Source organism: Halichoeres trimaculatus, unplaced genomic scaffold (assembly GCF_033239565.1).
Source record: "Halichoeres trimaculatus isolate MK-OKI-2021-1 unplaced genomic scaffold, fHalTri1.1 fHalTri1_scaffold_2, whole genome shotgun sequence".
NCBI classification, from domain to species: Eukaryota; Metazoa; Chordata; class Actinopteri; order Labriformes; family Labridae; genus Halichoeres; species Halichoeres trimaculatus.
In genome coordinates this window covers 12,842,084-12,859,384 of record NW_027437180.1, presented here as the reverse complement: position 1 = coordinate 12,859,384, position 17,301 = coordinate 12,842,084, and the positions used below count along the sequence as shown (strand labels likewise).

Below are 17,301 nucleotides of genomic sequence, written 5' to 3'. Positions count from 1 at the left end.
AAACTGATTGGTTTTTTTAAGACTTTTTTTTTTCGTTTTTAAGGTCATTTTTATTCTACAAACAACAATTAAACATTAAGTCCTCGTGCGTAAATTCGTGCTTTGAGCGCGCAGCCCGTCGCCAGTTTTGTCCAAGCAGCCCCAGAATAAAGTCGTCCTGTCAAACCTGGAGGACGCAGGGAAATCTGAGAGGAGATGAAATATTTCTCGGTTGATATAAAAGGAATCTTTTCGCCTGAGTTATGGCCCAGGTTTGGCGTAGCTGAGAGGGATTCATGCTGCTCCTTCTCTCCGCCCCAGAGGAGGAATCATCAGAGCTGATCTATGGCCCAGCTCTACTTTACCTTTAAAACAAAGGATCATCCGCGCTTTCGGTCGTGAAAATATCCTCCTGACTAACTGCCACGACTACAACACCTGAGTCGACTTTTCTGCTTGGGAACATCCGGTTAATCCAAATACTTTAAAAATAAGAGACTGCAAACTCCTCGGCTGACACTGAAGTTATACGCACAAAATAAGCTTAAATAAGACTCAGATTTGAATCCCTCTCCCTATATCTCCCTCTCCCTCTCTCTCTGCTTCCCCTCATTTACCCCACAAACCTATTCTGGTATCTCAACACACGACTAAATTAGACCAAAGATGATAAGAGCACAAAGCATTATAATTCCGCCGGGCTCCTCCTCCTTCCAGCCATGCGTCCTAATTAATGGGACACCCCCAGTCGCAAAAAGCGCCGCACTGGACTGCAACATAGTCAAAGAGTGAAAGGGAAGAGGGCGAAAGTGCCACTGGAGATAATTGATTACCTACCAATCAATGAGAACTTGTTAGTAATCGTCAACTCTTTGGACCTCGCCATTTTCAGGGAGGCATCTCACTCCTGCGGACCCGCTGCTCCCGAGGATCCACACTTTCGAGGCACCCAATTTTGGATTAAGATTTTATTTTCTTCACCTTCTCCTCACATCCTCTCTTGTTTTTTCAAGCTTCTAACTGTTATGTGACTTTTATCACCACTCGATAGCCTCCTTTGTTGTTATCAGCTAAATATTTCAACTAAAGTCCCTCACAAACTCCGTGCGCAACCAATGATGACATCCAAAGAAGTGGCCAAATGTGATGCAGTGGAGACCAGGCGGCGAAGTCCGCTGGACCACTTGCCGCCCCCTGCCAACTCCAACAAGCCGCTGACTCCCTTCAGCATCGAGGACATCCTGAATAAGCCTTCGGTGAAACGAAGTTACACAATCTGCGGTACGGCTCACCTCATCTCGTCCTCTGAGAAGCACCGCTCATCCAGCATCCCTCTGTCCAGCCGGGCTCTGCTCACCCAAACCTCCCCGCTCTGCGCGCTGGAGGAGCTGGCCAGCAAGACCTTCAAGGGACTGGAAGTCAGCGTGCTGCAGGCTGCAGAAGGTACGACTATATCCTAAAATACGTATAATTTAAACGGGTTTTTCAGACGTTTCTCTTTATTTTCTCATCGGCTGGCCTATAGCAGCTGAATATAATAATGTGCTTCCTGGATTTTTGCACTTGAAATGAAAAAGCTTTATTTATCAGAAAAAATAAATATTCATTTTCTGTTTTTTTGGGGGGTGGCATTTTCCCCTTATATTATGTGCGATCGAACAAAGGCGTGTTAATTTTCTTGGCTGTTTCTCAAAGAAATAAATCGCCGCCGCTTGTCTTTAATATTAGGGTCTCGTGTGTGTGCTGCTCAATATTTCCCAGCGGTGTCTGGGTAATATTCTTGAAATGACCTGTTCCCTGTAGAGCTGAAAGCTTTCGTGCCTCTCGCACTGTATTAGTTTCCTTGTTATTTGAGCGTTAGCCTGATTTTTACGCGCTGCACCTGTAATTTTCTGTGATTTTCACTGTGATTCTGCCTCTCCCTCACAGGCCGGGATGGGATGACTCTGTTCGGCCAGAGAAGCACCCCGAAGAAGCGCAGGAAGTCTCGGACGGCCTTCACAAATCACCAGATCTACGAGCTGGAGAAGCGCTTTCTGTACCAGAAGTACCTGTCCCCGGCGGACCGGGACCAGATCGCGCAGCAGCTCGGCCTGACGAACGCGCAGGTCATCACGTGGTTTCAGAACCGGAGGGCCAAGCTAAAACGGGACCTGGAGGAGATGAAGGCCGACGTGGAGTCTGCCAAGGCCGTCGGCCAAGTCCCCTTGGACAAGCTCGCCAAGCTGGCGGACCTGGAGAAATGTGCCAACGGCACGCTGGGCCACCCGCGAGGAGAGTCTCCCGTGCGGGGCGGCCAGCAGGAGCACGAGCTCGCTCAGAAACTGCGCTCGTCGCCGCTGTCGCCGTTCTCAGACCACACAACGAGTAAAGAGTGCTCGGAGGACGAGGATGTGGAGATTGATGTGGATGACTGATGGCGCAGCGTGGGGCTGAAGGACGAGAAACACAAAGAGACAATTTTAAAACCCTCGCGAGGACTTGTAACTTACTGCTTATATTGTATACCATATCTGAGAACATGTACCAAAATGTAATGACTTTTATATCGGCGCAGATAGAACTATTCATAGTGACGCATGAAGACAGAAGCAGAAATATGCAGTGATATTTTATTCGTTAGCAAACTCTTACTTCTTGCAATCAAAGCAATACGGTCTAATAGGACATGAGTAACTTATTATTTTTTTACACTGTAGCCCCCCCCACCCCACACTCACACACCTACATTTAAACACACATACACTCACAGACACACACCCACACCTGCTTTATCGGTTCCCCTGTGAGGCCTCACACACCGCAATGAAAGTGCTCCAGTTTTTTCATATATTTTGCATGTAAATGCATGATTTGATTTGTGATCATTATCTATTTATTTTTACTTTATTATTATTATATTTTTTTTATTTAATGTTTTTGTGTTTTCTGCAATTCGCCACTGCCGGCTCTCCTCCTCCTCTTCCTCCTCTGACCTTTGAATTCGGTTCATATTCGGCGTGATGAAGATGATGAAGATGATGATGATGACGATGATGAAGATAGTGACAGGAGGGCAAACTCGGACTTCCACGGTTTGGCTTTTCATGGGAATGCTGAAGCGATGGCGAGAAACAAAGCAGACTCTTGCGGTGATTTTGAGACGCTTTCTGCTCCTTTTTAGGTGTATTGTTTGGATACAATAGATTTACGGTAATAAATTTGTTATGTTTTGTACACCTGTAAGTGCCTTCCTAAAATCAGGACATTCTTTGAAAAACCAATGCACAGACTGTAATGTATATAGGCTACTATGGGAATAAAATGGCTTTTCTGGATATAACAGTATTTTATGTTGTTATTCTTGAGTTATTATCTGGGTTTTGTCATGGGTATAACAGCATGGGATTTTTTTTTTCTCTAACGAGGACAAAAATCGTTTAAGAAACACGCTCTCGGTGCCAAATCCGGGCGTGTGAGCCAATCAGAAGCGCTCTGTTTAGAGTTATTATTCTGAACTATTTTGTCCCTTTGTGTCCTTTTATATTTGGGCGCTTTAAACATTTTGTGAACCGGAATCTCACATCTCCTTTCACTCCCTAAATGCGTATCATGCCTTCTTGACCCTTAGACGTGTTTCTCCATTCGGGCTAGAAATTTATGTGAGAAACACAAATCTGGTGCTGGGGAGAAAAAAGGGCGAGGATGCCACAAAAACACAAAGTTTTGGGCCAGTTTCTCCAGGCCTTTATAGAGCTTTTTTTGTTCTGTGGGACTGGGCCGTAATTTTGAGCGTAAAGCATGAAAAGTGGGGACAAATGAGCCGCGGCCCCTGATGGGACGAGTCACAAAGGAGCAGGGCCGGACCCCCGCAGGCAGCCATACTGAGACAAGTGTGTCCCACCGCACAAAAAGGACGCAAACGTTTGGAGGCCATATGGTTTTTGAAATTTCCTCACAATTTCAGACAATTTGATGGATTGAGTTAACCCTCCTTTTAAACAGTTTAACTGAGTGCGAACAAAGGCCATAATGCCTACATAGACTCTCCCTTCATGAGGGCATCTGCGCCTGTTAATGTCTGGCCCCTTTCTTCGCCTGGCGTTTTGAACAAGTCAATGAATTACAATGAAAGTGGCCTTTTTTTGTGCGCCGCTTGTCTTTCTCCGCTTTTTAGCTTTGGAAGAATATGTTTGACTTCTGTCCAAGAAGGGTTTCTAAACAAGAAATGGATTTTGTTTTTAATGTTAAGCAGGCAGCCATAAAGAGTTGTGGCTGTGACATTTATGCCAAAGTCTGGTTAGAGAGCCCTTTGTTTGTTTTCTTCGCCTCTTTTTTTCCACTTCTTCTCTTTATTTCTTTTGTCTTTGAGGAGTTTAATGAAGCTGAAAACATGGTGATGTGAGAAAAGAGAAAGTGTCCAGAGGAGGAACTGAAAAGGCTGCCTCCCGTTTAACTCTCTTTGTTAACAGGAATGATAAGTGGACCTGTCTTCTTCTCACTTCTTTTAGGGTTGACTTTTTATTTTTATTTCTTGACTTTTTTTTTATTCACTACACTGTGTTTTAGATTAGTTTATAGACCTGTAAGAAGGTAATATGACTGAGCCATTGTACATTCTCTGTGGGAAAATTAGTCCTTATAAAATATAAAACTATAACACTTGATTTAAGCCCCAGAAAGTGTCATTTAAAAGCAGTGTAATATCATTTAATAAATGGTTTATAACACATTATAATGCCTTTGAATGCAACATAGCTGTTCATTTATTTAATTGCCTTTAATTAACTCCTCATGTGGGCCTCTATAATAAGGCTGCTAGTTTTAGTTTCAAGTGTATCTTCTGAAAGGACTGCAAATGACTGTTCATTAAGGAGTCCAAATGTTCAGAAGTATGTTTAAAGCTAAGGAGGTATGCATATATGTGATGCTATGAATTCTGATTTAAAGAGATAAAACCTAAATCTCAAAGTTTCCTCTCGAGACAACATCAGGCTACTTCAGGACAGTTATTCTAAGAAGTGACTACCATTTTCTACAGCTTTATTCGAACAACTGCTCTTTTGCTATTTTTCTGTGCATGTGTGTGTGTGTGTGTGTGTGTGTGTGTGTGTGTGTGTGTGTGTGTGTGTGTGTGTGTGTGTGTGTGTGTGTGTGTGTGTGTGTGTGTGTGTGTGTGTGTGTGTGTGTGTGTCCTCTGCAGCCTCTTCTGAATGCAGCATATTTATGAAGGGGGAGAGTGTTAAGGCAGGCTAAGTTTATGGATTTCTCTTGCTTATTTTATGAGGGCTTGTCAGGCAGCCCTGGTGATAAGTAATACTACAGTCTGTGGGACCACTTCGTGGTAATTAATCTGGAGGTCTTAAGTGTATTTCAGTATTTCACTTCAAGATGGAAAAAAATCACTACTTCAATCGTCCGGAAAATTGAAGTTTGATGCATGAGTCCCTACTGAAACAATAGTACAGCCCTCTCTCTTTTCATCTGCTGCCCGCCCCCTTTTTATACTCCCTCTCACTGCCTCCCTCCCTCCCTCTCTGTCTCACTCTCTGTCTCTCTTATCAATAACAGTCTCAGGTGCAAAGTGTAAACTAATAATTGAGACATTAGACAATCCTTGTAGAGAAGCAGCCTCACAGTGTATTTTTTAACTTCTTCTTGAAGTTATGTCTTTTTTTCTTCTTTAAAAGCTCAGAGAAAAATCTAAGTCATTAATTCATTTTATTATATTAGCATCATTATTACCATTATGAATGAATTAGCCTGAGAAAAGAGATCAGTAAATGAGTTTATATTTGCCGGGATTGTCTGAATTGTAGAGTTTTAATCATAGCCTTCCTGTGGAGCCAGTTAATACTTCAAACTTCAATTTTACGGGCGATTGAACTAAGCATGTTCCTGACAGAATTGATGTATGTATTAATTTCCTTTAACTGTTGATTAATTAGGTTGTGCTGAAGGCTCAAATGGAACAGTTTGTTTGGAAATTTGCATATTAATCAAATTCTAGTTGATCATTCAAATAATCCAGGCTGTGTGATCTCAGAGCTTAAAAAAAAAACATAACATATAACAGGGGAATCAGTAAACACACACACGCATGTATGTTCTGTACGGCTGCTGCTTCTGCAAGAGCACTATGTCAAAATCCAACAATCACAAATCCTCAGCCTCATTTAGATTTAACTGTTTATACCGTTTTGTTATAAACAGAGCTCTGTTAGGTTGATGCCACCACAAACTAACATTTCTGAACTCATGCTTCTCTTACAAATAAACCAGTTTGTTTCTGTGTGGGGAGGAGATATAAAGGATATCAGATGATATGTGAGGAAAAAAATGACAATCAACTGTTGTGTTGTACACTTTTTTGAACCTCTGATCATGAAAATGTTATTTAAAGCTTTCACTTATATGTTTGACCAAATCTGGAGATTCAGTGATCAACAGATAAAATCTTTCAAGAAGTTTGGAGTTTGAAACACAGCTTTTATTTCTATCATGCAAGGTCTGACAGAAAAATCCAAGTTCATCACAGCCATTTAAAGCTGCATATTGATAAGGTTAATGATACAGTTATTAATGTGGTGCTTATGGTCGAATAATGTTCACAAGATAACTCTAAAACACCAGTTTTTGGCAGAAATTCAAAAATCTAAAATAAATCTGAGCCTACATGTAAAAAAAAAAAAAAGAAAAGAAAAAAAAGATAGAAACTGAAATAATAGAAAATAAATGAAATAATCCTGCATTTCCTGTGATGTGCTTTAAATACAGTAATTTTTTATAAGCAAATGGCTGACCAGACAGGGGCATTTAAAAGATGGACACAAGTAACATTATATAGTGGAAAAAAAACTCATCTAAAATTAAATAGAGGCACCTTGAGAAAGTGCATTAACTATGAGATCTGCCAGATGAAAGTCAGCTGGAAGCACATCAACATCCAACAGATACGCTGTGTGAATGATTTTTCAAACCAAAGAGGACTGTTCATTAAAACTGCTCAGTCTGTAGTGAAATAAGAGAAGAGGAAGCAAGGGGAGACAAACTCCAGTCAGCTGCTGAGAAACTGAGGAGAGAAACAGAGACACCTGCTGTTCACAAGAGGAACTGCACTTACAGGGAGAAAGTGACTTATTTGTCTAAATTTTATCTTACTACTTAATTTACCCTGCTGTTTTGTCCCAGGTGTCAATTTTTTTTCAAAAATAGTTAAAAAAAACAGACTCCAAGTTTTTATATATATATATATATATATATATATATATATATATATATATATATATATATATATATATATATATATATATATATATATATATATATATATATATATATATATATATATTATTTTATTTTTTTTTTCAATAGAAAATCATTGAAGAAGTTGTCCTTATAGCTTAAACTGATTAAATCATGATTTTTCTTCATCACTCGCCTTGAAGAGTTTAAATGGTGCAAATCTCCCCTAAAGTTCCAAGAAAAAAAAATCATCTCTCTACTTTAATGGAGAGAAAAATAAAAGATTCATTTTCATTTATTTTCAAGTGAGTGAAGCAATCATTGAAGGATATGGCTTGTATTTTTTGTGTTATTGACAAATGATGTGACACGACTGCAGTCAGCAATCTGTTGCATCTCTCAGTAACACTCTGGGGGCTTTCACACCTGCATGGCTTCATGCTGGTTCTGGTTCCTGAACCTAATTTTTAACTGGCTACAGTGTTCACACCTGAATAAATAAATAAATAAATAAATAAATAAATAAATAAATAAATAAATAAATGAATAATAGGATGGAACCCTGAAAAGTTGGTTCCAGGTTGGGAACTGTGATGCCATCAATAGGTGTGTTGTATTTTATGTTGATAAAATAGGCAAGAAGTGGAGGGATTTGAGGCAAATGGAAAAGAGCGGCCGAGTGGGGAAACAAAATGTTTGAAGGCGATTTAGTTAAAATATGTTAATTGTTTTCACTGGTGTTTGTTTTATTGATGTCTATTAGCAGACATTTGTTCTTTATTTTTATTGTGGCAGTATTAGAAAGGCATTGAAAAGGCATATTTTATCAATAAAACACTTTGCTGGCAAACTAAAACAGGACAATTCTCCCTCAATCATCCTGAAACATTGCTCAGTAACTAAAAGAGTTAACTGCATATGTAGTGGAAATAAAACACACCTACAGCTCAGAAAGCTTTGCGTGTTGAACAAATTTTGACCACATCAAAATTCTGCCATTTTGCTGGTGGAACATTTACTTCCACCTGAGTAAAATGGAATATCACCCTTTCAAGTTTTTTCACTTAAACTGGAATGAACAGGGGCTGGTTCGTTAGAAAGCACCATGGTTCTAAAAAAAAAAAAAAAAAAAAAAAACACAGAGCAGAACCTGTTCCAGAACCAGAACCAGAACCAGAACCATGTCTTTGTGAAAGCCCTCTCTGATATATCCCAGCTGTCTGTAGCCTCCATAAGCCTTCTGTGAGTTCTGTCAGATTCTTAAGATAAGTAGATTTAGAGAACAAATTCCATTCCTGTGGTTCAGACCAATCAAAAAGTTTGACAACAAAAAAAATTCTCTGCCTCCCTCTAGAAAAAAACAAAAAAAACAAACTTGACTTAAACGTCACAGAGCGTGACTCACACCACATTCAGTTGGACTCACAATGAGAAGTACTGCACCTCCACAAGAATAAACATCTCCTGAGCACATGCTTTAGAGGCTGAATGTGATGAATGAGAGAACAAAATGTGCTTGTTTTCAATAATCCTTCAAGGCTTATTTACCTTTATTAACTTTAACAATTAGGGGACAATGTTTGTTGTACAGGTTTGATATAATAGAAATATATTTTTCCTGTGATTCATCAACATTTTCAACAAAAATATCATACCAGGCGTGATCTTTTAGCTTCTCCCCCTCATATCAATTATGAGTAAGCTTCCAGTTATGTTTGCTTTTGTTACACTAGTGAATATATTATCGATACGAGTAGCAGTGTAGCAGTGTTCACAGTTACCCTTCTATGAAGAAACAAATAGACTAAGGAAACAAACTATATATATATATATATATATATATATATATATATATATATATATATATATATATATATATATATGTATATTATGATTGCCTTTGACTTTGAGAGATTTTTTTTCCATCTGTTCACAAAAAAAAGAAAAAAGAAAGAAAGAAAAAGAAAAATCAACCTAAGAGGAATCACGTTTTAATTCTATACTGACGCTACAACCTTAAAGGTGTATCATTAATATCTTCATGCTGAGGAACATTATTATTGCCAAATTTTTCCCTTAATAGATTTTAATTAGCGACGGAGTAGTTTTCTCTACTGGGTTCAGAAACTACGCTGCAAAAACAATGCGCTGTTGTGCGCAGGGGTGCGCAGCACTGACACTCTTGAACGACACTCTGTCGCAGACATTACGTCATCAGTGTTGGCGGTATTTTGAAAAAGCAGTTTTCAGGCGGTGGTTATACTCATTGTGGAGAAAAATAACCTTCGTATTTAAGAACAATGGTAAGATTTCACGTTTTAAGTACTTTTGAGTCAATAAATGTGTTATTATCAACATAGAATTTGATGTACTAATATTTATACATCTCAACGCATACGAGTAGTTCACTTTTCTCTGTCACGACTCTGTCAAAGTTTGTAAAACCTACCTAGTGCTCCGTACTTACCTTTTTGAGCAGTACTGTTCAGAAACACACGAGTTTAACAATCTTTGCGTGCGTGTCCAGGCAGAGCTGGCTTTAGCAGAGCTTTCAGAGGGTGCCCGGAATGAGCTGATGGACCTGTGTGAGGATCAGTTTGCCCAGCTTGAAAAGGTAAACACATAACTCATCTGATCCTTGTAACTTATAAAAAAGATATTGAGCTAAAACTTGAGTTAAGTATTACGCTGTCTTTTTATTTTTCAGCTTCAGAATGAGATTATACTGTGTGAACCAGATTTCTGTGAGACCCCACACGAGCAGGTGAGTTGATCCCAAGCGGCAACCTCCAGTCTATAAGAATATGAGACAATACGGAAGTGCTAAGATCTGCTATTTCTCAAGTGTCCGCTAGAGGCTGGCACCAAATGTACCGGAAGTCCTTGACACCCCCCCACCCCCGAAAAAAATAAGAAAAAAAAGTTTTCAAAGCAGGAATTAACCTTCTTACATCTGGTTAAGAAAAAAGTTAATTTCACTATCCGCACACTGTATGGTCGGTGAAATTTTTTTTAAATCAGCAGTTCAGAGGATATTTAGATCCTGAGCTCGTCCAATCAGAGGCACAGCTCTGGCTGTACTCAAAGCCCTTGCCACTTCCAATATCGTGGCGATAGCCAATTTGCTTCAAATATCTGTTTCAGAAACAGACGGGTGATGTTCATTGATAATACAGTGTATGGTTGATCCATGTTGTATTCTGTGTCTGCTTGGTGACATAATAATAGAAAACTTTTAATTTCAAATGCCTGGTCAATATCTTTTTACACTTCTGGAGTTATCATAGGTACATGAAATGGCACACGACCATAATTCTCAAAAAGTTTTGAAGTTGTGTAAAATGTAAAATATAAATAGAATACAATGATTTGCAAATCTCATAAACCCAAATTTTATTCACAATAGAACAAAGACAACATATCAGATTTTTTAGGTAATACATTTACCTTTTTTAAAGGGGACATATCATGCTTGTTTCTCCTTTTCACTATGCCAGACTAGGATGCCTGTAAAGCATTTCTGCCCTCAGTACAAGTCATTTAGTTCCTTCATTGCCCCACAATAGCGTTCTCAATATCCTCATTTTTGGCCATTCTGAAGATCTCGTTGAAACGCTCCGTTTCCAGAATGACCTCCAGTAACCTCGCAACGTCACAGCCCTTTGTGCTCTGATTGGTCAGTTCTATCAGAGGGGCGGAGGGGGTAGATCCAGGGGGCGGTTTTTGCAGCATGGCAGTATTTACAAAATCACCACATTGAATGGAGCAGACCGAGCGAGTTTGCTGTTTGCCAAAACTTTACTGTAAGGCATTGATAGCACTAATATAATGGCAGAGTGTAGGATACGTCCTTTTGTATTGGACCCGAGTCAGACCCGGACGGTTCTGCAGCTCAGGAGGAAGAAAATCCACCTCGACACAGATCATCTCAGGATGCTTCAGTGTGGTGAGTCAAACTGGTACTGTAACATGTATAGTTTATACGTGGAAATATAGGCAGACTTCAACAATAAACTATTTCTTTAACAGGGCTCCATCCTGCTCCTTCACTTTTCTCTGTCTGTTTTATCCATCATGCTGAAAGTGTAGTCTAAAGATCGCCTCTACCGTCAGTTCCTCACTATGTTATTACCGCAGCATTATTGTGGTCCAGGTTCACAGTGCATGTCAGAACAAGCATGCAAATGTCACAGTCTCACAAGTATTACGACGTCTGCTAAAACTACAGTGTTTTAACTGCTAATTCACCATGTAAAGCCGAGCTGCTCAGCAGAGCAGAGTCCCTGCATCCAGCACTCAGTCAGTCGGCTCTTGGTGGGTGTATCCCTCGGTGGCGGTTGTGTGACTAACTGACATCACAGAGGAGGAGCTGCTTTTTCAGATTCCTCCAATAAAAAGAAAGGATCCTCGTGTCGTCAGGAAGGTCGAAATCTTGAAGCCAAATGCCAGACCTATTTTCAGAGGCATCAAATCTCGTTTTAAGATATCAGAAAAAATACAATATCTCATTTTTTGAAAATTCAGGGGGTGAAAGGTCTTGTTTTCAAATTTACTATATTATATGTAAGTATTAAATCAGGGATCAGCATGATATGTCCCCTTTAAGAAATATTAACTCACTTTGAATTTGATGGCAACAACATCTCTAAAAAAGTTGGAACATGGGCAACAAAAGGCTAAAAAATGTACCTTGATCCAATATAAAACAACTGAAGAGAAATTTTGAATCCAATTACGTTAATTGGCTACATGTCAGCAGGATGACAAAGTACAAAAAAAGTATTTTAGAGAGGCTGAGTCTCTAAGAAGTACCCATTGGCAGACCTCTATGAAAAAAAAAAAAGTTAAAAAAAACTGTGGAACAAGTTTAGAAAAAATGTTCCATAGCGCAAAACTAAGACAACTCTAAATACCCTGACATCTTCAGCCTGTAGGTTTGAACCTCAGCCAGACTTCAAAATAGATAAATGCACATTGTTGTTTTTTTTTGTTTGTTTTTTTTTATTTAAGTAAGGATTTTTTGATGGTACTATGACCTGTAGACTACAGGTCATTGTATCATCAAAAAATCCTAACAAGCTGGAGAAATAAGAGTTAAATGTGCCATCCACAAATGTAAGTTAACTCGATCATGCAAAGAAGAAGCATTTTGTTAACAGGATCCAGAAACTGAGGCCAAGTGTGAAAGAAACTGACTATGTCACAGATCTTCTTTGTGAAATTAAGTGATCACTCTGGAGACTGAGCGTTGTACAATCTTTCCCCTAGAATCATGAGAATATTTATATAACAATTTATTCGTATGTTGTTTTTGCTTTTTCCTCTGATCACTGAGGCATCACTACCTTTTCCTTAAATATGTGACAGTTGTACATACAAATTGAATTTTACTTTTTGTGCTTGTAAATATTTTTCCTTTATAGTCAGTGAATCAACTGATGGCAACAGAAGCTGAACTGAAGCAGTGGTCAACAGTGGAGCCACAAAGTAAGTCCTTATTTACACTTTGGTTAAAGCTCTGACCACAGTGGGCTATGAGCGTGAATGTTTTCTGATGAACCCCCCAGCTCATCAGAAAGATGTTAAAGTAGTTGGTTCAATCAAAGAAATGTAACTAGAGATGCACCAATCCAACTTTTCTGGTACTGATACCTGGGCTTTGGGTATCTATCCATACTGATCTGATACCATATGGAATTGCTGAACTTAATTTTTATTTATAATATATTATAATATATTATATATAATATTTACATGCTTACCTGCAGTTTGGTAAAAACATGGAATGTACAGAAATTACTATTCAATTGTACACCTTTATACCCTGTAGACTGTTAATGCAGCAAAAAAAAAAAAAAGAAAGAAAATACATCAGAGGTAAAATTTCAAATCAAGTAGCCAATAGCGCCAGTAAAAAAAAAATATTGTATTACTAAATTTAACTACATGATAAATCGCCAGCACCACAAGTCATCATCAAACTGATTGCCCACAAGTTTTTTCCTCCTAGATTTCCATTTGAATTGAACATTTGTATTTTTTCATTTTGTTCCTCCCAGTACTGGCACAAAATTCAGAAGTTCTACTTCAGATGGGGAAAGAAGAGGTATGTATTTGTGCAAAATGTTTCATCAGAGAACTATTCTAGTCAAAATGTATGACATGGGTGCTTTGCTGTGGCTGTGAAGCATTTTCTAACTTTGTTTCAATCAGATGCTCAAGCTGTGCTCCGAACTTGAGATGATTGTTTCTTGCCAGGAAGCAAAGCGGGACAAACTGAAAGACACAAAAGAACAGTATGTGACCTTTTAGTTTTTATACCAGCTTTCCATGACTTACTATCCTTCCTTGTGGCTTGAAAAAGAGTTTTAGAAAGAAACAAGGGACCTTTTTCATAATTATTATTTTTTTGCTGTATGCGTTGTTCTGAAAACTTCTGTCTTCCAGGGAACTGAAGTGGCTTGAGGAGAAAAAACAGGCTCTGCTAGCTACCAGCTCTCGTGTTGAACAACTTAAGAGTGAAAAGGAGAAGTCATCAGAGCTCAGGTGAGTCATACAGACACAGTAACCCAGGGGAGTGCATATTTGAGGTGTGTCTCTACTGGAGGACAGAAAAGCGCATGGAAAATAACGGGATATACATACAGGGAAAATAATGCTGTTTGGCTGCAATCAATGGAAATGAATACACTTGAATATTTGTTTATTAATTCCACAGTATATGGAAGAGTACCAAGGCTAAAATCCAGAAAATGAAGCTCTATGAGGAAAGATTAATGGAGTCTCTGGGGGACATTCTGGAGAAACATGTTCCGCTGCCTCACAATGAATCTGGTTCAAACAAGAAGAAGAAGGTAAAGAGAGCATTTTTCACATGTAAAAACTGCAGTGACGATACTGAAGTGCAGCTTAACAACTTCCATTTTCACTTTCAGGACGTTCCCTCTGAACTGAATGAAGACTTAATTTCACTCAGTGAAATTCTCGAGGTGGGTAAAGTTGCAATAAACATTTTTCACAAAGTGACCCAAAGCAGGATAAGAAGTGAAAACTTGCTAAACTGTTTTTGTTCATACAAGAAATTTTATTTCAATATTGTGATGTGTGGCAGTAAAAAAACAAAAAACAAAAGAGCAAGTGTTGCAAATGACAGAAGTTTGAAATATAGAAAACAAATGTTATTCAGAGATATAAAGGCAAAGAGTTATGTGTAAGAGCAACTGGATGTTACTTGCAACTGGCAAAGTAAAAAGGAATTGTACAGTTTGAATTTGTTTTTGCATGCATTTAGGTTATTGCAGTGGTTGGTGCTGTTGCCTCACAGCAAGAAGGTTCCTGGTCTAATGAGAATTTGCAGGTTCTCCCTGTGCATGCGTGGGTCCTCTGGGTACCCTGGCTTACTCCTATAGTTAAAGAACTTGCTCATCAGGTTGACTGTCACTAAATGTCCCATAGGTGAGAGGACGTGTGTATGAATGGTTGTCTGCCTTAACATGTTGGCCCTGTGATAGCTTGGCAGCCTGTCTAGGGTGTACCCCACTTTTTGCCCACTGATAACAAGGAGAGGCTCCAGCTGCCACCCACCCTGAAAAGGAAAAGTAACTAAGATAATGGATGGATGGGTGTAGTTTTATGTGGAGAGTTGATATTAAATGGCCTTGTAGAGTCTGTTCTCCATGGTTATAATATTAAATTTTGTCAATCCTGCAGCTGGTCTCCCTGCCCACTTGGTGACAGTGATTATGCTACCACAAATTGTTTCCCCAAAACATGAGAAAATAAATAAATTACTGCTTAATCTTGCCAACTACCCAGCTATACTTCACCTTTATAAACAACTGAGGCAGCAACAGAGAGTAACATCTTCATCTCCATCCACTCAAATAAAACTAGAGTTGGCTTCGAAACCATCTTAGATTTTAAAAAATGTCATGGCACATTTTTTTATTTCAAAATGATTTGGAGGTGTCGTGTAATTTCAAACCGTTTTATCTAACATGAGGCTTATATCTTTGAATGAAGCTAAGGGATTATCAGTCTATGTCATCATAAAGATACGCACGCATTTTGCCTTTAAAGGCAGCGTTTAGCTCCATTCATTCAGGTGAATTAGTGTTCTGTAAAGACGAAATTCAAGCTGTAAACAGCATAAAAATTGTTCTGTGGTCAATAGTCAAAAAAAACACAATACAACAGAGTCAACATCTATCATGTTTTGATGGTTACAGAGCAACCAGTGTTTTGGAGTTAGTAGAGACTATGCTAACTAGCTGAGAGTCACCAGTTAACAGAGTCACACTTGACACTGAAAAACCAGCAACGTCTGCATGTCACTAATTAAAATGTGTCTTCTTTATCCAACCTCAGTTAACCAGGTTTGACCACAAATAAGCAATAACTGCCAGTATTCAAAACTGAGTTTTTATTTTGCTTATTTATTGAAAAAGTTGGTTTTGGGTGGAGGTAATAAACCAACATGGACTTAATATGGAGAGTAAATAACAAGAGAACATAAATTATTATTAACTGAAACAGATTTTATGATCAAAGTAGAATTACAGTATATTCAAAATGTTTACCAGTCTTATTAGTAACCCTGAAATACACTACCATTAATATTCTGATATATTTGGTGCAGTTCTCTGGCTCCTTTATTATGAACTGGGTGTCATGCTCAGCTGTCTATGTGCTCGCTTTTGGGTTTGGTAGGGTCTCTGGTTTAGTAATAATGCCCCACAAAAATAAAAAAAAATGTGAATGAATTAGAAAAGAATGGAATAGAAATCCTGTGTTGACCTTGTACGGTTCAGAGCTAAATTAGACAGCTTGCCCTTGAATTGACAAAATTTAACAGTACAGCCACAGTCAGTCAGTTAAATACATAAAACAAAGTCTCTTCAGCTGATGTCTGCTTCAATAGTCAGTTAACTGTATCAAATATCACTTATGCTGAAGTCGACTTATTTCTATCCTCTCTTTACAGCTGCTCATGAACAAGGTCCTCACCACACCACACGACCCCTATGTGACGATAGACGACACATTCTGGCCACCGTACATCGAGATGCTGCTGCGTTACGGTATTGCAGTGAGACATCAAGAGAATAGCTTCAAGATGCGCCTGGAAACCTTTTGGTGAGGTAGTGGTGTCACAGGCCTTTTTCAGCACCACTCATCTGCTATTATTAATTATTCATGCCTGCTTGTATAGTTATAATATGTATATTTATGTCTAATGTGAAGATTAGGATAATCAGAGAAGATCTAATGGTAAGAATATCTGTGTTTTTCAGTAGCTATGTACTGCAGCTGTGTGCATTAAATGTTAGTTTTTTTACCAGCTGTCCATTTAGGTTTCACAGGGGTTGTACAGGTAAACAATGGGTTTCCAAAAAGTTCCAGGACACTGGAATGTTTGTCATACAAATATTTCAATATCAAGTCTCTTTTTGGACAAAATGCAAATAAGTTTTTTTTAACTTTTTTTTAAAAAACTTAAAGGTTTGAAACTATTTTCATAAGTACTTCATGTTGGTTCCATCTCATATGTTTTTAAATATTATGTTTGTATCTGTAAATGAAATATTTATGTCGTTCTATTTGTCATGTATAATTTTCTGCAGATGCCAGTGCTTCCCTTTTTGCTACGATACACCCACTGTGGAATCTATTAACTGAAATTTTCCTGCATGTGTGCAATTCCATTTCAATTTTAAATAAAATTGGGAACTTTCTTATATTCAAGAAAAAAATGACTCAAATAGTATAACCTACAGTCAACCTACATCAAAACTCTCTTTTTTAGGGGCAAACTAAAGACCTACCCTTTTTAATCTAGTTTTTAGTTTTTAACTTCTTTTAAACCCTGGACTGCATAATTATTACAGTATTACTTATCACAACTTTTCAACATCATTTTATTTTATTTTTATTTTTAATTCCATGAAATTGTATTTCTTTTCAATTAATTAAATTTCATTTCATGTTTTTAATAAAAGTTGATATTTGAATTTATTTTAGTTGCTTTTATTCCATTTTAAATAATTTTCATTTTGATTCATTTCAATTTTACTTATTTTGTTTTAATCTTCTGATTTT

General features: G+C 38.2%; 2 protein-coding genes across 3 annotated transcripts; both read left to right on the top strand.

The window, feature by feature from the left end:
• Positions 1-644: 644 nt before the first annotated feature.
• On the top strand, positions 645-3,270 carry lbx1b (ladybird homeobox 1b). Its single transcript, XM_074698426.1, has 2 exons — positions 645-1,422; positions 1,909-3,270. Exons 1-2 carry the CDS (start codon positions 1,095-1,097, stop codon positions 2,394-2,396), a joined length of 816 nt encoding a protein of 271 aa, XP_074554527.1. The 5' UTR covers positions 645-1,094; the 3' UTR covers positions 2,397-3,270.
• A 6,126-nt stretch (positions 3,271-9,396) lies between these two features.
• Positions 9,397-17,084, top strand: cenpk (centromere protein K). Of its 2 annotated transcripts, XM_074697550.1 has the most exons (11): positions 9,397-9,506; positions 9,731-9,817; positions 9,911-9,967; positions 12,627-12,690; positions 13,263-13,309; positions 13,417-13,499; positions 13,651-13,749; positions 13,922-14,057; positions 14,139-14,192; positions 16,187-16,338; positions 16,827-17,084. In XM_074697550.1, coding segments are annotated over exons 1-11 (783 nt in total). In that variant the 5' UTR covers positions 9,397-9,503; the 3' UTR covers positions 16,828-17,084. The 2 variants fall into 2 exon arrangements, with proteins under 2 accessions (XP_074553651.1, XP_074553642.1); XM_074697541.1 differs by lacking the exon at positions 16,827-17,084 and having other exon boundaries at positions 16,187-16,627.
• The last annotated feature ends 217 nt before the right edge of the window (positions 17,085-17,301 follow it).

What these genes read in the sequence shown, in the direction of transcription:
- lbx1b (XM_074698426.1), top strand. Translation starts at nt 1,095, where the DNA reads ATGATGACATCCAAAGAAGTGGCCAAATGTGATGCAGTGGAGACCAGG. An exon ending in CGTGCTGCAGGCTGCAGAAG is followed by an intron (nt 1,423 to 1,908) that starts GTACGACTATAT and finishes TCTCCCTCACAG; the next exon opens with GCCGGGATGGGATGACTCTG.
- cenpk (XM_074697541.1), top strand. An exon ending in GTGAGACCCCACACGAGCAG is followed by an intron (nt 9,968 to 12,626) that starts GTGAGTTGATCC and finishes TTTCCTTTATAG; the next exon opens with TCAGTGAATCAACTGATGGC. An exon ending in CTGAAAGACACAAAAGAACA is followed by an intron (nt 13,500 to 13,650) that starts GTATGTGACCTT and finishes TCTGTCTTCCAG; the next exon opens with GGAACTGAAGTGGCTTGAGG.